General features: G+C 34.6%; 1 protein-coding gene across 1 annotated transcript; it reads right to left on the bottom strand.

Annotated features, from left to right (window-relative positions):
- Positions 1-16,394: 16,394 nt before the first annotated feature.
- LOC132294919 (CLAVATA3/ESR (CLE)-related protein 25-like) lies at positions 16,395-18,549 on the bottom strand. The gene is made up of 2 exons (XM_059792940.1): positions 17,905-18,549; positions 16,395-16,591 (listed from the first exon to the last, which is right to left on the bottom strand). Exons 1-2 carry the CDS (start codon positions 18,147-18,149, stop codon positions 16,552-16,554), a joined length of 285 nt encoding a protein of 94 aa, XP_059648923.1. The 5' UTR covers positions 18,150-18,549; the 3' UTR covers positions 16,395-16,551.
- Positions 18,550-25,727: the final 7,178 nt, after the last annotated feature.

The raw sequence follows: 25,727 nt of genomic DNA, 5'->3' as shown, positions 1-25,727 counted from the left end.
TAGGTATACACAGTAGCCGTCATGGTATAAACTTGAAACTTCTGTATGGGCCGAGCAAATCCGATTAGGGTTGAGGGTACTTAGGATTTGTATGGCCTATAAATACTCACTTAGGGGTCTGCCTAGGGTTTTAAAAAGAGGATTACAACATCGTAAGTCTGAGGCAGTTTTAGAGACGGCAGGAAAACAAAAAGCAAACAGATGAGAGTTTCGCCGAAAAATATAAACGAACGTTGGTGGGAGGCAAGTTCTATCCTTACTCTCTCCCTTAGACTTCGTGTTCTTTGCATTCCTAAACTGTTCCAGGATTAATTGTAACTTAAAACGTTTCTCTGTTCGTGCTTAAGTTTGATACACACCAGTATGTGTTGCATGGTTATTAAACTGTTAAAACTTGATAGTTGTGTGCATAATTCTTGATTTAAGTTCATAATTAATAATGGTATAAGGACTTAAACATGGACTGGGAACACACTAGGGTTAGGTTACAGGTTTTGGAAGTCATAACAGTGAGGCGTAGTGTAATACCCCTAATTTTAAAAAGGATATTCCTGGTATTTAATGGTATTTAATTTATTATTTAAGTGCATTTTATTTGATTATGTGTCATTATTTTTTTTTATTAGGTACTTAATTGTTTTCTTTTGTGGTGATTTAATTTATTTAAATGATATTTATTTTTAGTTATTTGTTTAGAATTATTTGTTAGTGTTTTAATTATTTAATTGGCATTAATGGTTTAAGTGTAATTGGTTTAATTATTCTATGTGTGTCTTATTTTATGTGCGTCTTATTTGGTTTAATTGGGTTTACTAATTATTATTTTGTTCAATTAGATTATTTGTTAAGTATTTAATGGTGAATAGGGTAATTAGGTAAATACATCTAACTAGGGTTTTAATTACAGTATAAATTAGGGTTTTATATTATAGCCGTCGTAGGTTTCTACGTTAATTGGATGGGCCGGTTAGGATTGTGAGTTGGACTTAAATGAACCTATGGTTAAGGAAAACTCTATAAGTATAAGGTAGACGTCTGTGTAGGGTTTTTTTTAAACAAAGCACACGTTTTGTGGAAGTGGAGAAGGAAAAACGCAGTTTTTCACATTCTGCCAAGGTTTGATCAAAGCTCCGATCCTGCTTCATCCGTGGTCCGATCGAGCTGAATTTTGGAGGAGAGGTTCATGACTCAGTGTCGCACAATCTGAACGGTGAAGATCAGATTTTGAGTTCGGCAATAGTGTTTCGTACCTGTGAACAGTAACCGGGTTTTGGAACTCGCCGGGATTTTTTAAGAAGATGACGTTGAAACTTTGAACAAAAGTTTCTGAGGCAAGATTCTATCCTTACTCTTTCCCTTAGGCTTCATACTCTTTGCACTCTTAAATGATTTCAGGATTAATGAAGATTAAACCAAACTAAAATGATATCTGTTTTGCTATGAAACTGGTAGTTACAGTAGCGTTGTATGCTTGTTCAACCTATACTAAACATGTTTGTGGATGCATTGTGGTTCTGTGGTTCACGTTTTTCCTTACTACTGCTAGTATAAATTATTAGAAGGATGGGTCTAGATGATAGCTATCTTAACTTTTGTAATAGCAACTGTTGGAACTTAAATACTAGGAGGATTTGAGTTTAACACTAGATCGGTTTTGTGGAACACTATAATTTGAGCATGTCTACATACATACTGTGAATATTGTTTTGATGCTTACATTATCACAGTTAGTATCAACTGTAGAGGTTAGGATTTTGTGATACATACCCTACATATCTGTATGTCATTTGTAAGGTGTTAAATGGAAGTTTTAATTAATAATGTCTTTATATCAGACTAAAGGGAACAACTTAAATTAGGCATGCATATATTGTTGTTGTGACCCTATTTATCAATGCTTATTTTATCACTGCTAACATTGAATGTTGGAATTTAGTTGATATATACTTGATTTATTGGTATTATTGACTACTGAAGGATTGGAAAGTAGGCACCGGTATGGGACGGTGGCATACTAAGGATGGGTTTGGTTTTTAAAACAATACCATTACCCACCTACTTGGAATAAGGATGGGATTAACTAAAAGTTAAGTCCCGTGGATTTGTATTGTCATGGCAACTACTTGTTGAGCTGCAACACCAGGGATTTTGGATGGATTTTATATATGTACTGTTATGGTGCCTCGATATGAGCTTGAGCCTCAGGACTGATGGCTAGGGAGCGTATATGCATCGGGATGTGTAGCTGGCTACGATGGTTGGAGGTGTACCCTGTTTAGGTATAGGTACATATGCCCACTTCGTGTGCGTTTTAGCATGTTACCTCTATTCAGGTTGAGACCGGCCTGTAGTCCAGTGAGAGTCCTTTAGTGTGACTATATATATATATTTACGGACTATTAGCTATTGTTGAATTGTTTAGGATGTACATGCGTATCGGACCTCTGTTTGGATTGTAGTAGTATAGAACTTGCGCGTGGGCCTGACCCACTTCTATTTTTCAGGTACACGACAGTTCCAGGCTTAGATGTGTTCGTGCTGAGGAGAGGTCTCTATTCACTCTTCCGACGATGTAGGGCTCTCTCTATAGTTTTATTTCTGGACGTTTATTACAGTTGTTCTATCTTCCGTTTGGATGTTTAATAGGGGTCCACTAGAGATGGATTCCCAAGTTGTAAACTGATGGAGTTTTGGAGTTTGGGTTTAATGTATTTTAATAATTATAATATTTTGCGGATTCTATTTTTAGTTCCTTCCAGCTTTAATTTCATTTCTTAATTTATTTTGTATTCCGTGTTCATTATAAAATATTAATTGTTTGATATTCCCTCGGGTTTGGGCCTGGGCCTGATCAACCCGTGTCTCGGATCCGAGGGGTATCTCACGTAGAGGCTGCAGAGTCCATCGGAGGAGGGAACGACGAAGCAGAGAGGAAGGGAGTCGGCTCTCCTTTGGAGGGAGCCGGCTCCCCTTAGTGTGGAGGCGGCTCCAAGAAACTGGAGCCGGTTCCAATGTTTAAAGGAGGCGGCTCCAATTTTTTGAGACGTCTCCTTGCTCAGTTTTTCAATTTTTTCTTCGTTTCTAATTGGTTTTTCATGCAGTGGATGATTCTGGAACTTTTCAGATGAGGTTAGCACTGAATATGTAATGTTTGTAAGAGCCTCATGTCTAGGTTAAGGTTCCAGAAGGAATGTTAATTGATCTGTCCACTTGGAATAACTTGGACAGTAAAGAACTTGAACAAATAATTATACTCTGATTGGAGTTGATAGACTTGCAGTGGTTAGTTCTCTGTAATAGTTTTTTTCTGAGATGAACAATGGTTTTAGAATATGTTTCACCATATACCATGATCTTGTATTTGAATTATATATGGGTAGGATGCATTGGTGTTGAATGGAACTAAGTTTTAAATTTAACATCAATTGGATTTTGTGAAACAACCAAAACTAAGCATGTATATATACATACTGTAATTCTATCTTGATGCTTGCACTATTACTGCTAGTATCAACTGTTGGAGGAAATGAACTTGTTGATGGTTATTTTAAATGTCTGTGATATCAACTGCTGGATGTGGACTTTACTGAGTTGATGCTTTCATTAGTACTGCTAGTATCAATTTTTGGAGCATGGACCTTGTTGATATTTACCCCAAATGTCTGTGATATCAACTACTGGATGTGGGATACTATTAATATTTAAACTTAGTATTATATCAGATTTTGTGTAACAGTAGGTACTGACTATGTTTACTCTACTTATTGATGCTCACATCACTACTGTTGTTATCAATTATTAGATGTATGGAATTAGTTGATATTCGTTTCAGTTGCCGATATTATCAACTGCTGGATGGTTGGATAGTATACACCGGTATGGGACGGTGGTATACTAGGGACGGTTTGGTTTCAAAATACCAAAACCTACCTATTCTGGATTAATGAATGGATTAACTAAAAGTTAAATTCTATGGATTTGTAGTGTCATGGTAACAACTAGTTGAGTGGGACTACTATGGATTTTGAATGGATTTTAAATATATTACTATTATGGTACCTCGATATGAGCTCGAGTCTCAGGATCGATGGTTAGGGAGCATATATGCATTGGGATGCATAGCTGGATACGATGGTTAGAGGTGTACCCTGTTTAGGTTTAGGTACACATGCCCACTTCGTGTGCGTTTTAGCATGTTACCTCTATTCAGGTTGAGACCGGCCTGTAGTCCAGTGAGAGTCCTTTAGTGTGACTATATATATATTTACGGACTATTAGCTATTGTTGAATTGTTTAGGATGTACATGCGTATCGGGCCTCTGTTTGGATTGTAGTAGTATAGAACTTACGCGTGGGCCTGACCCACTTCTATTTTTCAGGTACACAACAGTTCTAGGCTTAAACGTGTTTGTGCTGAGCAGAGGTCTCTATATTCACTCTTCCGACAATGTAGGACTCACTCTATAGTTTTATTTCTGGATGTTTATTATAGTTGTTTTATCTTCCGTTTGGATGTTTAATAGGGGTCCACTAGAGATGGATTCCCGAGTTGTAAACTGATGGAGTTTTGGAGTTTGGGTTTGATGGATTTTAATAATTATAATATTTTGCGGATTCTATTTCTAGTTCTTTTCAGCTTTAATTTCATTTCTTAATTCATTTGGTATTCCGTGTTCATTATAAAATATTAATTGTTTGATATTCCCTCGGGCTCAGGCCTGGGCCTGATCAACCCGTGTCTCGGATCCGAGGGGTATCTCATTAAGTCCTACCTATTTTGTATAAGGGAATGGATTAACTAAAAATGTTAAGTCCTACTTATATTCGTGTCAGGTGAACTGAACAAGTTGAATGACCTATCTGGATTATTTATGGATGGATATAATGAATTTTATATACACATAGTTATGGTGTTATGATATGAGATTGAGTCTCAGGATCATGGTTAGGGTGCATATATTGCTAAGGATGGATAACTGGATATAGTAGACATTTGGGTGCCCTAGTAGGTCTAGGTTCTCATGCCCACTTTATGTGCGATTTGCATGTTACCTTCTATTCGGGTTAAGACAAACCTATAATCCAGTGAGCGTTCTATAGTGTGTATTTATATATATATGGACTATTAGTTATTGTTGGATTAATTAGGATGTATACGTGTATCGGATCTCTACTTGAATTGTAGTAGAGTAGAACTTGTTTTTGGGCCTGACCCACCATTATTTTTTAGGTGTTCGTCAGGAGTAGAGGTTGTTCATGCTGAGCAAGGATCAGTCTACTTCACTCTTCTAGATTATCTCCCTAGGAAATCCTTTATGTTTCAGTATTCTACTGTAAACAATTATTGTTGTCATTTGTTCAGTTAGGATTTTCTAGGGGTCCACATAGTATGGATTCCCAAGTTGTATTACTTTGGAGGATTAATTGTATCAGAATATTTTATTATTTATAAAAATTTATTCTGAGGCTACAATTAATGGATTATCATTTTAGTTTTCTTTCAGAAATTTATTTATTCTTATTTATCTATTTTTGTACTCTGTGTTCGATTATTACCGATTTGTTTTTGATATCCTCGGGTATTCAGGCGTGTGCCTGACCAACCCGCATTCGAAAATCCGGGAGTATCATAATAGATGACGTGACAGTGTATCTTAAAAGACTGATTGAAATAAAATAAAAAATAAAAAATTTCATATCATACGTGGCCATCTATGTTTTACACAAAAAGATATTTTAATAGACGGCTGGACATGCTTTTATTTATCAATTTATGATTTTGTAATTACTGATTATTTGTGCGTTTATAATTGCAACACATCAGCGGTACGTAATAAGGACATAATCACTTATTTATCACTTTCCTAATTTTGTAATTATGAATTATTTGTGTATTTGTGAATTTTTTTTTCTTTTTAGAGCACGTGTTTCAGCCCTACAACACATACACCATTCAAGTCAGGAGTGCGGTTTGAAAGCGAAACCTCAAGGACTTACCTCCCGAATTCATGCCAACGCTGTTATACCCCTAGGGGCATGTATTTGTGATTGATCGTTGATTATTAGTATATTTGTGATTGGATCACATCAGCGTTCAGTATGAATGACCTAGTCAGTAAACGAGACTGACAAGTCTTATCCTTTATTAAAAATTATTTAAATTTGTATTTAATTCTTTATCTTTATTAATCTTAATTTAAAACTCAAGTTGGAATTCATAATTGATTAAGCCAATCAAAATTCAATTAACAAATAATGTTTGAATTCAACTCAAAATTTTAATTTAAGAGCTGAACTCGAACGGAGTTTAGCTATTCAGCTTACTCGAATGGAATCAATTGTTTTGCATTAGTTCATTTCTAACAAAAGCACAATAAATGATATCAAACAATGGAGAACATATATATATATTTTTTTTAGTTGCAAGGATATTTAGGATGGGGTAAGTGCAAAAAACACCCCCGAAGTATACATTTCATAGCACTTTTACCCCTTATTTAAAAAAGTGTGTAAAAAACACCCCTATTCTTTTTAATTTGTGCAAAAGTAATCATCAATTAATATAATACCCATTTTACTCTTCCAAAAATGCCTATAGCGAACTTTATTTCTTATTATTCTTCTTCTACGACTCGGGTTAGGTGAATTTGGCCATGCAGAGCAAATCTGCCACGTATCTCTTGTATCTTGCCCGAGGAAGTCAAGGAAGCTACCATCCAGAATTAACCACCAATCAAACTTGAGTTCCAGGCTGATCCAAAGCAAAGAAGGATCTGGGCTTAGCATAATCAAAATGATAAAGAGCCTCAGTTGCAGAAATATAGGAGCTTCGTAGAGCTATGAAGAAGTCAAGTTACGAGCTAAGAATAAGAAGGAAACTCGCTTGCTGTTGAAAAGGAGTGGAAGCCTTTAAAGCACAGGGCTGTAGAACAGGGCCAAGTATTCGTTCTGCCCGTGACTTCGTAGTTGAGATCGAAAAAGGAAGCCGCTTAAGATTGATAGGCGGTCCGTCGGCATCGGAGAAGTGAGTAGATTCAGGTGCCAGCGGGTGAGTGCAGTTTGATTGTTGTTTTAAGCATCACCAAATTTAATCATGAACTGAGTTTGGTTTCGCTGACACTGGGAACACGCCAACGTGAACTGGGTTGTACTTGGAGGTTCATCGGAAAGAATGGAAGCTTATGTTCGAAGCTTTAGAAAGATGGATTCTTGTTTCGCAGAGGTGGGTCGAAGACGTCCAAACAAACTCTTGCCGTACGTGCCCAGTTAGCAACTCCGGTGACAACGTGCCCACTCCGGTGAATAGCGCTATTTGCACTTGCAGTGTGATGTCCGGCCGCAAAATCTCATTCTGTGAATAAATCAAAGGTGAAAAACAAATTAGTTTTCATGAATGTACAAATTAATTATGCTAATCAAGAGCAAATTTGCTCCTGCAGTGAGCTAATTATTGGCTTTGGCAGGCCATCAAAAATTGGTTTGTTAATGGATGCAGTTGAAAAAACCTATAGGTCTGGTTTGAATCTCCAATTGAATGTTGGCCAAACAGATGAAGTTTTAATTACCGAAAAAGAAAAACAGATGAAGTTTTGTTGTTCTGGTCTTGTACACTTATTGTGCTTGATGATTTACTGATTCCAGTAAGACCGTCAACCATTATAGAATCTCCCAGGCCCAAAATGATATAATTCAACCATCCAGGCTCACCATTAGTGAAGTAGTTCTCTGGGCTGAATTCTTTCCAGTTGTTGCTTGACAACTGTTGTTGTCGATGTTTTCTTCTTTCAATAACCATTCTGTTGTGCACTGTGAATAGATCGCTAAAGTTTTTGGGCTCACACCGGACTGAAGTACACTAGACCAAATTGAAGAAAAGAATGCTGGACTGAAACGCACTAGTCTGAAACTAAGGAAAACTTGTCAGACTGAGACATATTGATCTAAATAGAAGCTCACCGAAACTGAAACGGGGCTTGAAACTCTGTTCTTGGTTCTGGGTCACTGGCACTCTAAGATGTGGCCGGTTTGTTTGCTGTAAGAGCTCATCACCGGATCTCCAGTCTTCCCTTCCTTCTCTGTGGCGGCAACACCAAGATGAAAAAGAAGGGCCAAGCCCTTTTTAGTCCTTTCACAAAATATTATTTTTTTATATATATTATAAAATGTGTTACTAATGGCATTTTAGTTCAATTTTTATAAATAGGACCTATTTGCACAAATGTCATAGTTTAGGGGTATTTTTTGCACGGGAGGGGTACAATATGCACTGTAAACATGCTCTGTTCCTCAATTATTACTGTACGGTTTCTTAAAAAAATATTACTCATATATATATATATATATATATATAAAACATTGTTCAAGCCCAATGATAGAACTTGACTGGGCTGGGCCGCCCATTACCCAACCCAGCTCGATCATGTAATTTTGACGCTCTCAAAACCCAAACTCGTGTTGGATTAGTCACACTCTTTTTGCAGGTTATATATCCTATGAATGTTTATTTATTTAATGCTTAAATTTATTATTATTTATTAATTTAGTAAAAAATATAATTAGAAAAGTGACTTAAAAATTAAAAATTAAAATTAAAATTTATCTTTATCAAATTATGTTGTGAAAAATTGAATATGTGTGCATTTTGGATGCTATGTGTGAGATAAAATAAAATTTAGGATTAGTTACAACGACATCCCTTGAGGTTTGGGGTATTGACAGGTATATATAAGTTAGACCTTTTTTGAATAATGAGACCCCTGAAATTTGATAAAGTTAACAAAACATCCCCTGACACCATCTGGTATGCCTGACATATGAAAAATTGACCAATTTGCCCTTTGACTTGTTTGTGGACCTCTATTACTTTACAATTAAATTAATTGGACCAAACTACCCTCATTACCATTTGATGGGAAAAAAATTGCATAACTACCAAAAACAGCTAGTTTGGTGCCAAAAATTCTAACCATACTTACAAGCATAACTACCATATTGACAGGGTTAATTACAATGGAACTTGCTATATACAATAGAACTTGCTATACATAACCAACATTTAACATTAATGGAATTTGTAATGGAACTTGCAATATATATATGTCAAAATACAACTAGTGAAATAGAGGAGAAATAATACAGAAGTACAAAGCTTTGCACCAAAAAAAAAAAAATTTATAATGGAATTGAAGTTTTGCACCAAAAAAAAATTGAAGCTTTGCAATTACAATGGAATTGAAGCTTTGCAACAATTAAAAAAAATGGTAAGTACTTCAGTTGTCCTTTATATCATTGTAGCCAATAGAAGCTTTGCACCTAAAAAAAAAAAAAAAAAAAAAAAAAAAAATGAAATTTACAAGTACTTCAGTAGCCCTGAATAAAAATAGCATTACAGTCATTACATAGCCATGACTCCAAAAATTTGTACAAGTCATTACATAGCCATCATTTGACATAAAAAATTAACCAAATATGATGTTCAATTAGCAACTATGTTGTGCAATTAGCAACAAATGCATGTGTAATAAACCAATTGTGCAAACAAAAACCAACTTTCCAGTGTCTCACCCAATGAACACAAAACAACTCAACTGGTGTTCTATGCGTCGGATGTGGCATTTACAGAAACATAAATGTTACTTAACTCCCAAAAAATAACAACGATTTCATTATAAAACCCTCAAACATAAATTAACAACAAATTGAACATAAAACTCTCAATCAGAAACCCTAAATGGAACTATTTTTTTTTAAAAAAACAATAAATTGATAATAATAATAAAAAAACCCTTATAAAACTACCATATATGCAACTAATCTCATGAAATAATAACAAATTTATAGAAAAGCCCATCAGAAAACCCTCAATCACAACACAAACCCCCAAGAGTCCGACCGGTTGATTACACTAACCAACCAACTTTAGCGTTCATGAAAAAAAAAAAAAAAAAACCCATCAAAAAACCCTTATCACAAATCTCAATCAGAAAACCCTCAATATCTAAAGTTACAGAACAAAGAAGCGCTAAGTCATCATATATGTAGCAGAGGAAAGATTAGATCACTTATAGAGAATGTGAAGAGCAGAAAAATGAACAACACAACACAGACCACCAAGAATCAGAATGGTTGATCACACCAAACAACCAACTTTAGCGTTCTAGAAATTTGATAAAGAGAGGAAGAGAAAAATATGCACGATTTATATTAGGGCTTCGAATGATGGTTCATGTTTGCAAAAATAAAGGTTCCATTTTTGCAGCAAATAAAAAGTTAAAGAGATCGAGATAGAGAAATGAAAGGAAAAAATCTTTGTTTTTCTTTCAGACTTATTTATGGAAAAGTTAGTGAGAGAGACAAAGGTGAAATAAAGGGGTAGGTGGGGTAGGCTGCTATAAACTGAGGGGCATGTTAGACATTTTGTCATGCATGATATTTTAGGATAAAAGTGATTTAAATATTCAGGGGTAATATCATCTTTTCGAAATCAATAAGGCCTTGTTTGGATTACAAAACTGACAGGGGGTCTCATTGTCCAAAAAAGGCGTAACTTATATATGCCTGTCAATACTCCAAACCTCAGGGGGTGTGGTTGTAATTAACCCTAAAATTTATTATCATAATAATCGATTTCATTATGAAACATGAGTACAAAATCAGATTAGATTAGAAAAAAAGAAAAAAAAAATTACCAACGGGCCAGTGGCTTAGCGGTATCACTTCCATAGGCGGAGCTAGGATCTTGAGGTTGGGGGGGCCAAAATTATAAACAACATTACCTAGTTAGAACTTTTGAAAAAAAAAATATATATTACATAGGCAAAAATATTTTACTATTTATTATATTCATACAAAAATCTATCTAAACTTTTTTAATTTATTTAAATAAAAAAACTAGTTATTTAAAGAAATTTTTTATCAAACTTTCGGAACAAACACAAATAAGATTTATGCTAAAATTATAAAAAAATTCAATTAAATAACTCTCTTTATTTACCAAAAAGAAAAAAAAAACAAAAATAACTTAAAAAAATGTAACAATTAAAAATTTAACAAAACAATAACAATGATAAAAAAAAAAAACACAAACACAAACAAATTAATAAAATAAGAATTTAGATTCTTAAATCATCGATTTTTGTTGATATTCAAAACTTCAAATGAAATTTTTGTTCTTGATTTTGTAAAAATTAATTTCTTATAGAATTCTTAGAAAAGCATTTCAATAAAAATGAATAAAAAGAAAAAAAAAAAAAAAGTGATGGAAAGAATAATGTATGAGATAGAATTTTAGAATAATAAAATTATGGAAATAATCGTGCTTGTAGTTACATTATGGAAAGAATGGTGTTTGAGTTGAAATTTTAAGATAATCACATAAAAGGATAATGCTTAGTTACTCACTGGTGAGTAGGATGAAGTTACTCACCTTCTATGTGGTCCAATAACAAAATAGCACATCACATTTAATAATAAAATAATCAACATCTAAAAACACTATATACATTTATTCGATGGTTGATCCGAGAAAACAGAGAAAGGTGTAAATTATTTTATTATTAGATGTGATATGCTATTTTGTTATTGGACCACATATGGGTGAATAGTTTCACCCTACTCACTGGTGAGTAATTAAGCATTGTCCTAAATTTTTTATGTGAATCAGTTTTTATCGGGGTTTTATAGTCGTTAATTAAATCACTATATAAACTATCTTTTGTTAAATAATAAATTCTAATTAAAGAAATAAATTTTTTTTCTTAAGAGGCCAAGTATAGATCTTATACCATATATGCTATATTATTTTATTTTTACCTATACTAAAATTTTTTTTCAAAAAATTAGGAGGGACCATGGCCCCACGCTAGCCCTCCCTTCTCTCCTCCACTACTTACTTCTCAAGGAGAGGTCATGAGTTCAAGTCTCAGAAAAGACAAATATATATGAATACCAACTAGAAAAAAAAAAAAAAAAAAATTAAAAATTTGTCATCGATAACCATGTTTGTTAGTAAATGTTCCAGCATATGATATCAATTCAAACGAATTTTGAAAATTGAACAAATGTACTAAGATCAGCCACGTAATTCTTCCCATAAGAAATCATATATAACATTTGCTGTCTCTGTCCTTCTCTCGCATTCTCTTTCATAACTAGCATGTGGCGTTAGTCATCAATGCCTACGCGACAATCTTACACCATTGAACTTTTTTAGTATGGTGTTTTTTTTTTTTTTTTGGAACTAACTTTTTTAGTGTATATATATATGTATATATATTTTTTTCAAGAAGTATATGTATCGATCCCATAATACCCATATCATTTAAATTAAGGAGGTACTGGAACGTGCAGAAATCGTCGGACCAATTCTGCGGCCATGGCTATCTCTCATCTCAAGTCGTCACTTCGCATCCGCTTCACCCCCGAATCCAACTGGGATGAGTTAGCCATGGCTGCAGAATGCTCAAAGTTTTGAATGATCCGATCGAATAGCTTACCGCCGGCACAATCCGTTGTTTATAATGACGTTGTCGGCGACGGTGTTAATCGGGTGTTTTGCCGTCAATTTCACATTTTATCGATCGCTTGACCAACAGATCCTTTACCTGAAGATGATGACCTTGATTCCCTAAGTTCACGGTTATCATGACGCCGGAGAGAAATTGAAGTCGGTTGAGTGTTCGAAGAGCCGATTTTGAAACTTCATCGAGTTGCAAGAAACGCATAGGAGCCTTCGTCGCCGTCCGGATACGGAATTCCAGCGTAGTTCGTCCGCAATTTGTCGCCTGCGAGCACCGTCTCCACGACGGCTTGGCACAACTGCCATTTTCTGGCAGAGAGGAGACTAACGGCGCCGATTTTGAACTTCATGTAGTTAGCGAGAAACGCATAGGAGCCTCCATCGCCATCTGGATAAGGAATTCCAGCGTAGATCGACCACAATTCGCCGCCTGCGAGCACTGTCTCCACGGCGGCTCGGCACAGTTGCCATTTTCTGGCAGAGAGGAGACCAACAACGTCGATTTTGAAACTTCATGTAGTTAATGAGAAACGCATAGGAGCCTTCATCGCCATCCGGATATGGAATTCTAGCGTAGATCGGCCGCAATTCGACGCCCCTGAGCACCGTCTCCACGGCGGCTCGACTCAGCTGCCATTTTCCGGGAGAGAGGAGACCAACGACGCCGTTCACCAAATTCACTGTGCGACCACATGCTTTGAACAACAGTGATTGAAACAGAGCTTAAACATAAAATAAAAAACAAACAAAAACCAAACAGAAAAAGAAACAAATCAATTGAATAAGCAAACTGAAAACAAAGCTTTGATCAAATCAAATTAGGTTTTTGATTACCGGCTATCTTGTTCTCCGGCACGGCGGAGATGAAGCCATGAGTTCATAGTCGCCTCAGCCACCGTCTCCCCTATCAACGCCACAGCCTCCGAGGTCACCACCACCTGGGACATCTCTCTTCTGATAAAAATAAAAAATAAAAAATTCCCTAACACCAAGCTCACCGACAATCTCGACGCCTCACTCTTCTATGCCGATTTTCTCCTATTACCCAGACAGAATTGTAGCAAAACGACAATGCTTTGTTTATGGTCCTTTTTGGTCTTTTTACAAAATTTTATATTTTTATATATTTTATAAAATTATCGACTAAGGGTACTTTGGTCATGTTTGGTTTTAAATGTGCAACAGGGACTTAATTGCACCAAATTGAAACTTGAGGGTTGTTTTTTGTACGGGAGGGGTGTGATATGCACTATATGCATACTTAAGGGGTATTTTCTGCACTTGACTCTATTTATATATAACATTATTATTATTATTTTGAATTTTTGAGTTACCTCTAATACAATTCTAATAGGAGTATTCACATATATATATATAAAATTATATATATGTAAAATTATTTATAATTATATATATATATATGTAAAATTATTTATATATATAATTTCAATCGGATCGGATCGGATCAACATAATCCATATCCGATTTGTTAAGCTAACGGATTATTGAATTCGAATTGTAACCGAGTTATTAAATTTTTTATTCAATTCATATCCGACTAATTGGATCGGATTTGGATTAAGATTCGCTCCATTGACATTGACAAGGGTAGTGCCCATGCAGTGCTTGACGAAATGGTTCAAAAAATGTGCTCGCATTCGCTGCGGTGTATTTGTGTCATGACTATTTTACATGGACTCAATCAGGTGTGTTGGGTGTAGGCATCTATTCGTGCATCACATATCAAATCTAGACTTGAACACCTCAAATGGTCTGTTTGATAGGCTTTTTGTTTTTACTGTTTATTTTAACTTTACAACCAAATAAGTGTTCTACTACAGAGTATATAAATAAAATAAATGTACAAACCCATTATGGGCTGGAAAGACATAGAGCCTATTGGCCCAATGACTTGCAAAAGACTTGCAATGTACAAAAAGCCAGGTAGCCCAAAACTTGCAAAAATCAGCTGGCCAAAAGCTGTGCGTGAGTGACTAGGTGCTGTAGAGGACCAAGAGAACACCAATTGTCAAACCAGAAATTGGTGTTGTTGCCATTCCCAATTTCTACTTTGACAAAGGGTTTAATGGCAAATATAAGCTGTAGAAGTTTGCGCCAATTCCATGAGCATGGTTGAGGAGTCTTCAATGTCCAGATACACTTATCCCTAACCAAATGTGACCATGAGCATGCTTGCTTTGTTGATTGATTTTTGTTATGGTGTGATGTGGCAATTATTGAGATGAATACTTTAGTAGATGAGAAAATCTATTTTAGCTATTAGTCTTCGTTGAACACTATCTATTGATGTCGCCCAAAAAATCATGTCTAATTAAAAGTGTCAGACGCATATCTCGTGTGTGTGTGTCGGGACACGTATACTCCTTTTGAAGAGTTATCTAAGAATAGGGTGACAGTTTTTGGAGCAACATGCAACATGCTTGCTTGTTTCTGCTAGTGTTAGGAAATTCCTAACTCAAGCTTAACCACATTTATATTTATAAAACCTAAAGTTCAACCCTCATGAGGTGCAGAGAACTAGCTGTCTAGCTAATACCATTTCACATGCAACAGCAAAAGCTCCAGCTTGGGATCTCTCTTTTTTTTTTTTTTTTTTCCTTTCCCATAATTGTCCCGATTTGAATATCACTAACTTTAGACCAAGTCTTTGCTTCTCAATCCAATGAATATTAACCAAGCAGCAAAAGATAAAGAGGGGAATGAAAAGCATGAGCCACTGTTTTTTCACTTTGAAGACCATATATATGTATTTGTTACCCTTTTTTTCTTTTGTGTGTGTGTGTGTGTGTGTGAGTATGTGTGTGTGAGTGCTACGAGACTAAAGAATCACTGGTAGTTTTACAAGTTTGAATGGACCAAAGACCAAAACAGTCCAAACCCCGACCAAAGAATCTAGTGAAAAAGACTAACACAAGATGCAAACACCTTTTCTTTATCAGATGCAAACACCTTTAATTGGTGGATTCGCTTTAAGTTTGGAACACATGCCACCCCTTAGAAATAAGATAATGTAAGTATAAAATAATACATATAATATTTATTCAGAAAAGCATTCTCTTTTGGGTTGTGTCTATGCTTGTGTGAGAACCATAGCTGTGCACAAGTGGAAGGCATCTCTCTTATAAGTTTCAACAACATCTCGGATGTGTCTGTGTGCATGTGCAGGACCCACTGTTGTGCACAGGTAGAAGGTGTTCCTCTTAAAAATGCCAACAACTTCTCGGGTGTGTTTGTGTACATGTGAACGGGTGCATAGGTAGAATTGCATCCCTCTTATGACTTTATGAGTGCCATCAACTTCTCGAGTGTGCATGTGATGTGTGTCTGTGTTCATGTGCGTAAACTATAGGTAGAAAACATCCCCTTATAAGTGTTAGCAACTTTTCTCAGGCAATGTAAGAGGTCACAATATTATCATACAGAAGTCAAAGTTAGAGATGACATACGAGTTATAAGTGCCAACTTCTCTCCCAGGCAACATGGGACGTCACATTAATTATCATACAGAAGCGAAAGCGAGAGATGATTGATTGACAGATAGAGAAAAAATACATACATACATGTGTAAATATATACGTCCTCACATACATGCATGGGTGCTAAAACATTTCTTGATCTGTGTTCCATGTATCTACTTTTCTTCAAATAATATTTTACTATTTTGGTCTTTACATGCACATATGTTGATCTTTCTATCCATCAAATTACTCACTCTAACAAGTAAATGGTCATGAAAAAATAGTAAAGTAGGATTTCTCTAAAGGCTGTTTAATCTTCATCAGGATTCTTTTGAGTGCTTTTGTTGTGAGACTAGCTAGCTTCCTTTTCTTTACTCCTCAATACCTCCACACAACAATTTGTATAAGTGAAAAAAAACCTCACAAGCTGGGATTTCTCAAATGTTCTCAACAGTTTTATAATCCCAATATTTTTGAAAAAATACATACAAGATGATAGAAATCTTGCGCGGTCTTCTGGACTTCAGTTGAAGCTTCTGAAGTTCTGTTGGCTAATTAAGCTTGACCAGGCGGTCGTCGAGAGTTTCCAGCCCTCCTGCCAAGAGAAGAGGAAAAAATCCATATATGGTATTAATGATAAGATACTCTCTAAATGTTCCAAAAAAATTCTCTATTTTATTTTATTTTTTTTAATTTAGGAATTGTTTAAATTATTTAGACATAGTTTTCTTCTTTTGAGACAGAAATCAAAGATACATATATCTAATGTTGGATAAAAAATTTTGGTTAGCATTTTGGAGGTACATGTTTTGCTCTTGGTTAACTAATGATGCTTAATTGAATATCGCTGTACCAGAGCATATATCCTTGTTGGCTTAGGTGTAGTGATAAAGGAGTAGCTAGGAAAGAGAAAGGAAAGGCAACATGAAAAGGTTAAAAGCCAAGCTAGCTCATAAATGTAGATAACAAAATGAAATGCTAATTAGCTTTAATAAACATGATTAAGAGATGGAATAAAGTGAAGAGACAGTCTCTCTTTTTCTTTTCCATGATGGTTTTTAAATTGGGTGAAAAACAAAGTTGCAACACTCAAGCTTTGATGGTAGGACCACGGGAACTTGAAACAAGGACTTGATGTAACAGTTAAGCCAGCATGCAAACTGGTTGGATGTGATAAACTAGGTGGAAGGGGAATTCGAGTACGGCCACAACCCGCTTGGGGAGCTTGGCGCTCTATCAACTAGATCACTGAATAATGTCCCACTGGAGTTTGTTATTAAAGGACTGATAAGATGATTATGCTTTGAAGGCACAACTTATAAGCTCAGTTTTATATTTTAACCGTTGAGGGCACGTATAAAAATTTAATTTTGATTGTGATTAACTCTATTAATTTCCTTTCACAAATCACTTCAACGTAGCTAATACACATACTTCTTTAAGGCAGAAAAATTGCACACACACACACACACACACGACGGTTTTTTTAATCTTTCTAGCTAGTTTGTAAGTGAGATGAAGATTGTAATTAACTTGTTACAAATTGTGGTTTTACATGGTCCTTGTCATATTGAAAGAAAATTCAGGTGAAAGAAAGCAAGTGAGGAACAAAGAAAAGCTAGCTATTTTATCATTTTCCTTAATTAATTAAGATTGTGTTTCTCCTTTTGCTTTTTCTCCACTGCCTATCACAGATGATTTCTCAGAGAAGTATGCATGCAGTCATAAACTTTTATATACACCATATATATATATATATATATATATATATATATATTTAAGTTATGTATATCTTCTTTGCTTTATGAATATCCAATATCTAACATGCCATGACTCATATGTTAGTATTAAAAGGCTAGACTCATATAGACATGACAAAGATATATACAAAGTCATATTTATGCATACCTGTTGTGAATAGGATCAGGTCCATTAGGAACTCTTCTTTTGCTCATATTGAGATCAGACTCTGGATGTACTGCAAGCTTCTCTCTTCCAATCATCACTTTATGCCCTAAACTTGCCGTTGGCCGACCATTCAGCGCCGTCGTTTTTCTCCCTCCAACCTCTAAAGTCCCAACAAACACAAACCAGATAAATCCCAACAATGCAAGTGCTGCACACAAGGCCTTGAAAGAACTGCTAATACCCATATCTTGTCTTCTGGTTTTCCACCTATATATATATAAATATAAATATAAATATTTAAAAAAAAATAAATAAAAAAGAAAGAAGATGCCTAGTAAATAATCCCTTATTGTATGATATGTTCTCTAAGAGAAGATGTTAAGAAGAGAAGAAAGGAGAGAGAAGAAGCTAGTGAGGGTTGGCTTAAGGCAAGTATTTTTGTGGCCAGTTCTTCTTTTACTTCATGGGTTATGGGTGGCTGGTATTCTTTATAGGATAGGCTGGAGTGATTCTGCTACACTTTCTCGAACCTAGAGAGAGAGAGAGAGAGGAGAAAGGGAGAGAGAGCTGAGCTGGTTTGGAACGTGACATGGAGGGAACCACCTTGCTTTATGCTGACAAACTTGAGGTACCAATACGACAATCCTCTTTTGCTTTCAATTTGTGTATTTTCATGCACTTGCGATACCAACATATATATATAAACTTACTATCATTCCTTACGTATAATACAATGATGACTAGATTCTTATAGGCAACCCACAGTAACATCAAATTTCCATGCCATCTTTCTTCCAAAGGAGAGAGTATGACATGTATGACATTGAGCTGTGATATATGCACTATGCGAGTCGTAGGATCAATTCTCGAACCTATTCTTTACATAAAGAGATTCAAGTCCCTAGAATTATAAGATTATCACAAATTATACATAATACTGTGAATGAATGAGAAATTTATACAGGGTCAGAAAATGAATTTATTTCATTTATACTAAAGTTAGGAAGCTATTGAGTAAAGAGAAACTAATTAACAATTGGGTTCAATATTGATCATGTAGTTCACGGGCTCGAAATAAAGAAACAGGCTCTTTGCATGCAGAAGTAAGACTGCATATATCTGACTCTTTAGAGATTCTGTAATAACTTGGAGTCTCGTGCATTGAATTTTGCCTGTACATCTTACTCTCTTTACACCCGTAATAACCGGGAGCCTCGTGCACCTGAAGAGTGATCACTTGCTTCAAATTGTAAACTGCCATGTAAGCAGCTTGCCTGAGGAGAATTTAAAGATTCTTATACAAGGAATGATAGTATTTTTGCTGTTTCTTACGACCATATATATGAATTTAGGCATCCTAAATCTTTTATACTTAAAATTACGGCTTAGCCATGGCCCACATATATATGCCCTATCACTTGAACCACTCTTAGTTGGCACTCAGGAGTTCTAACTTTAAACCTCTCTGTACTCCTCTTACAATGAAGATTTAAATGATCTTGTGGAAGGGGAATATTTAAATGTACCTGAACTAAATTTGGCCTTCACAGAAGCTGGTTCCTTGGAACAGAGGGTTTGATAACGGAATATATGTTTATATATATATATGCACACTATGTTTATATATATATGCACACCTTACTCCATTTGGCTAGAGAGAGCATATGGCACATTTTGTCCTATCCATACCATATGAATCTCACTTAAGAGTGAAAAAGAATCAAATGCTTCTAGCTGGAATAGCTTCAGGTTGAAGTAATTGGATGGTGATATAGACTATAGTGATAACAGAGGCCATAAACTTTCGCCATGTGGGCTTTTTACATATAAATTATATAATTAAATGGCTTATATAGATGGCTTTTCCACCCTCCACGATTTGGGTATTCACCCATTTAATATTAACCATTAGAAGCTTCAGAATTGACCTGCATATATATTAATGCATGTCACAATCAATTTGTGCCAAATAAAGCCTCAAGCCCCTCCATGACACTTAGCTTTTGACGTGACTTCCGATCCAACAAAGAGAGAGAGAGTTTACTATGTATGGCCATGAGTTGGGATCCTCTGTGATGTGTGCAACACAGCTAAATAATTTAGGTTTTGAATTAGATAGCACATAGTTGGTCCATTAAAAGTGTTATTAAAGTTAACCTAGTCCTATATCTAACGTCAAGCGTTCACTTGGAGGTGTTTAAGTATGAATCATTGTTTGGGTCATCAGTCGTTAAGGTTCAAGTACCCACCCAAAGGTGTTCGAGCCTAAATTGTTATAGGGTACTCCAGCAATTAGGATGGATGGGTACGTAGGCAATGTGGTCTGACAGTAAGGAGAGCGTACAGGTTTAGGTGGGGGAGAATATCATATTGGGAAAATATTAAATCCCTCATACCCACTCAACGGTCGGCTGTTGTTGAGAGTTAAATCTCTCATTTTTCACACACAGCGGAAACATATGTCATTACAACACATCAATATAAACATATATGGAAATAACAATCATATACATCCACGCAGAATACAATATTTTACATGGTTTACCCAACTATAGGATTGTTTCCATGGAGATAGATTTCCACTATTACGAATCAAGGAAGATAATATACAATCAGATGTCAAAACTCCACTCATTCATTCATCATCTCTGTTGAGGTTTTATGTATATACTAGGGAATTACATATACTATCCCCTCTCCTTAATTACAATACTCATCTTTAAATCCCTTATATCTTTTCTCTCATATCTCTCACTACCCAAATCCATCTCTATTTATAGAATCTTTAGATCCAATTCCTTGTTGAACAAATATTCTCTACAAAGAGTTACCATAATAGTCTTTAATTCTAAAATAAAAGTTTTCTGACTTACACGTCCAACTGGTTCAACTTTTTTTGAATTGGTTCAATAGGGGTTACAATTATGTCCAACTGATTCAAAAAAAAGTTGAACTAGTTCCAAATACCTTGAAGTTGTTCACTTATGCCAAAACACTACTTGAATACCGAATTCGAGCTACAAAACCCAACATATAGAATTCTTGTCACACATCGGATACGGATAGGGAAGACTCGGGCTTATAAAAGTGGGTAGGCAACAGGTAAACAGGGTGCATGGTTCGACCTAAATGGGGTGGTTGCAAGTTTGGATAAGAGAGAACCAGGTAGAAAGGATGGTTCGACCTCAACGAGGGCGTTGTGAATTTAGATGGGAGAGAACAAGACGTCTATCCACATTGAATACGGATTGGGAAGATCTTGAACTTATAAGAGCGAGTAGACATCCCGTTACAAAAATCTACTAGCATCTCCTCAAGTGTTCTTTAATGTTTAATATGGATATAGGAGTATAATGAAAAATGGGTTGGTCTTTAGTTATACTCCCTCTACAAACTTCCTAGAGCAAAGCTTTACTAGTTTAAGTTTCATAGGTAACAATGAAAAGCATGGGATCGGTAGAATCTGCAGATCATTCTTTTTTGTAAAATTAGAATCTTGTCGTGTGAAGATTATTAGTACAGTTGTAGCACCTCCATATATGATATGAGTTCTCTACAATATGTCAAATTGCAATCTAGACTTATCCGAAAATCATATTAACCCTTTGAAGCTTTGAAAAGGGCATACATGGAATGGAATATTGTTATCCGTTTTTTTATTGCTTCGACTCTATCTAGAAACCATCTCAAGCAGTACTCCAACTAGGAAGGTCGTGTCCCTTATACTTAGGTATATTTACTCTCTCTTTGTGGATTTGTTTTTGAAAAGCTTCACTTTGGCTGTAGACCAAATGTCTGCGCAAAACATTCATAGTTTCAAGACAACATTGGGGCAAAGGCACATGGGAGGCAAATCTTACAAGAATCATATTAAAGTTATGTTTGAAAGTATCCATTCAGGATCCCATTGAAATTGAATTGAAAAAAATTTAGTTCAACGATTCTAAAATTTGACGATAATGTTATATTTCTCTCAGATAGGTCGTGTCATATATGATTTGATTAATTTTTAAATTTTACATAAGATGTCAAAATTTATCTTAAATTTACTTGCATGTGATTTTTTCTATTGGTACAACAAAGGACCTGATGACAAAAATAAGAAAATGGTGATGTCAATTAAGCATTTGATTTCAGTTACTCTTAGAAATATGCTTTATTAATCTGTTTTTGGTGCATTGTTCACAAGTAAAACATTACTTTTGTGGTCAAACAGTCACTATTTCTGCAAACCTGTTCCTGCATAATTGGAGAAGATTTGTAGATTCATATGTAATGGCCGACAGGTAGGATTACCTCAGGTTGATCAGCTACTATACATGAGCATCAATATTATATATCTATATGTATGTAAAATATATTTAAAATGTAGTAGATTTAGTACTGCTTGATTTGTAATTCTAAAAATAATTCTCAAGAATTTAAAAAATAAAAAATTATTTTTAAAAAATAATTTTTTAAAGTTATCTTACAAGTGAACCAAACATAAATTTTTATTTATTTTTTTATTTTAAAAAATTGAACTAAATAAAATTTTTTAATACAATTTTATGACGATAGAAAGCTGTTTCCATACCTTTTATTTCTTTTCCTATTGTCCTCACAAATAACTCATAAATACACTTTACTTTCGTAGGGTCTTGAACCTCTCAAATTTTACTAGTCTACAACCCTAGCTAACTAGTACTATTATTAATTTATTAAACAACTATGTCCCTTTCTTGAACTAAAATCTTCACCAACAGTCCAATATACCAACCAATAGTGATGATTGTCAGAGTGGCATGAACCCATATTGGGTTCAATGGGGCCAGCCAACCCTATTAAAATTTTAATATATATTACTATTGTTCTATATCACCTTCTCTTATAAATTTCTCTGATCCGCTATTATTGTCACACCACGTGATGAGTTCCATGTGATGGTGCCAATCATAATGTTTATCATGACCATTGGTGTATCAAACCTGTCCAGCAGGGCTACAAATTAATTGAGCCAAGTTAAATCTTAGATTGTTCGGGTTCATTTGTTTATAGTTCGGTTCGAGCTTGTGTTGAGTTCAAAAAACCTGAACTCGGGCTCGGGCTCGGGCTCGGGCTCGGGCTCTGGCTCGGGCTCGAATCATTTAAGAAAATAAATTAAATTCATTGTCAAGTTTTGTTCAGACTTGTTTTTAAGTTCGCCAACTTATTTTTTAAATTATTGTACATATTTTATACTTTTGAAAATTAAAAAATTTCATTAAAAAATACAAATAAATGTAAATAAACCCAATAACGAGCCTCCAGCAAACAAATATAAACAAACAAAATCCGAACTGTTTATATATAATTCTATTCATTTGCAGTTTTACTCTTGTTAGTCCTTTCTTTAGCTTCAAAAAACCGGTGGACTAGCGCAGGCTCGCAAATCACACGCAAAAATATAAAATCTTATCTTCTTTATGGATTCGTACATGACAACTTTATTCATTGTCCCTTCAAATTCGATATGATTTTGTAATCAGGGCACGAATATTATATATTAACCGATGAACATGTAGACATGCAAAAGTATACCTTGGCCTAGAATGACGATTCTATTCTATACGTGTGTGTGTGTATATATATGCCCCGAAAACCAATAGATTTTTTGGTGAAAAAGCATGCTCTCGGATCCTCCTTTTTGCCAAGAAGCATCGTTTAAGTGCCATTGGGGGTCATTTCGAGAGCACCATATATATATTTATCGTACAAGCTTCTTTGCATATTTGGATTTCAGCAGCTACCTCTTTAAAAGAATTAAAGTCTCATGCAATTCAGCTTTTCATTTTATAATGAATTGAGCTGTTTTAAACTAAGTTTCGCAATTTTTTGAAGTCGGTATCGCTCTCACATTCTGTGTGTGTTTCAATTCTTACGCTCCGCACTTATTCTTGCTATCCGCACTTATTCTTACTCTCATTTTCACCTTGCGTAACTTAGATTCTTCCAAAATAGATGTCACTCTCACATTTTACGTGTATTTCCGGTTTTAAGCTTCGCACATGTTCCTACTCTCATTCTTACTATGCGCAAGATTTTGTCTTTGCGTTTTCGCTTTCCCCCTTCGATCCGCCGTTAAACCTCTCAGCAATTCAGTACATATGGATAGAGAGTTGGGGTTGTGACACATGTAAGACTGAAAGGAGAATTCTTAAGTTTTTTTTAGTACTAAGATCATGAGTTAAACCAGAAGTTTGGACATCAGCCAATGATATTTCATGGTCCGATTTGTGCAGTTGTTCCTATTCCATGACTCCTTTAATTAAAGTTAGTTTTAATTTTAAAAAAATTGCAGTAGATGGAGTTTTTAGAGTCAAAATTTTGCTGTCATGAAGTCAAAGTTGACACTTTTTTTAAAAAAATCTGAGTTTTTAAAAATATTTACACTGCCATGAAATTTTACCATTCACTAAAAAGTACGTTACAATTGTGTGCCCTTTTTACTTTTATGCATGAAATGACAATTAGGCCCTCAAATTAACTTTTCTAAATGTAGATCTCTCTCCCCTACTGGTCCAACCATTTACCAACCAACCAAAGCAGCAGTGATTTTTCCAACTGGAAGATTAGAGTAAAGCGCCAAATGTGTCATTTAATGGGTAAAGTGGAAAGGGCAATTTGGGGAGGCCAAAATTGTAAACAATTATTTTTCTACCTCTTTGTATTTTTTTTTTCAAATCTCCATTTTGCTAACAAATTTAAATTCTTACTCCACGTCGGGTTAGTTTAAGGCCAAATTTAATAAAATTCAGGTACGTTTGGTTTGTAATTCTGAACAAAAAATTGTACTTGAAAAAAAAGAAAAAAAGAAAAAGAAAAAAAAACTCTACTTGATTCATTTTTCTATGTTTAGGCTTACTTGATTTGTAACTATAGAAATAATTTTCTGTTCTCAAAAAAATAAAAATTGTTTTGTTAAAACTCAATTATAAAAAAACCTATTTTTAAAGAACAGTATTTTATAGTTCCTGTAAAATTGTTCTCTATTTTCTGAATTTCTGATAACTGTTTTCAAAATTACAAATCAAGTATGCTTTCTGTTTTGAGAGAATTGTCTTTTATAATTATCTGAAAACTGTTTTATATTCTCTGAATTCTTAACATCTATTTTCAGAGTTCCAAACTAACCAGATTCAGCCTTTAAACCATTTCGAGCTCGATTGGCATTGTTGTTCTAACGATAAAAATACTTTTATTAGTAGAGTTGTCATAAAATTACTATCAGCAAAAAAACATGCTAGACATTTAGTGATGCATTATATAAAGTACATTTTATATTTAAGTATTTATTAATTTGTTTGGTATTAATATTAATAAAAGCATTTTTATTACTAATTTTACTATATTATCCATATAGTAATAAACATGTGCATTACTCAAATATAAATAATTTAATATTTTTAATGAACATTAATTTATATTTGATTTTAAAAAAATTTAATAATAAAATATGTATATTTACACATATGATGTTTAATAATAAAATTTAACGAAATAATGATATTGAATAGTTATATATATGTATACCTATATGCAAACCAAAACCGTGACCCATATGATGTATCAATACGACTAATGGTTTATTATCTTTCCCCCGGCCCCAAAAAAAAAGGACTAATGGTTTAGAGTTCCAGCTAAACACGTTATTTATTTAAACGGTTTTTACTTAGATAAACTTGTAATTATAAGAATTAAAGAGGGATTAGATTGTTAAAAAAAAAATAGATACTAACGTCTACAAAGAACGCAATTAATGATATTTTTTTAAAGAAAAATGATAGGGTCACCGAATAATTTTT

Source organism: Cornus florida, unplaced genomic scaffold (assembly GCF_030987335.1).
Source record: "Cornus florida cultivar Cherokee Brave unplaced genomic scaffold, ASM3098733v1 CherokeeBrave_3.0.0_Hap2_Chr02, whole genome shotgun sequence".
In the NCBI taxonomy this organism is placed as follows: Eukaryota; Viridiplantae; Streptophyta; class Magnoliopsida; order Cornales; family Cornaceae; genus Cornus; species Cornus florida.
Note: the sequence above shows the minus strand (reverse complement) of the source record. Positions and strands in the feature narration are given on the sequence as shown.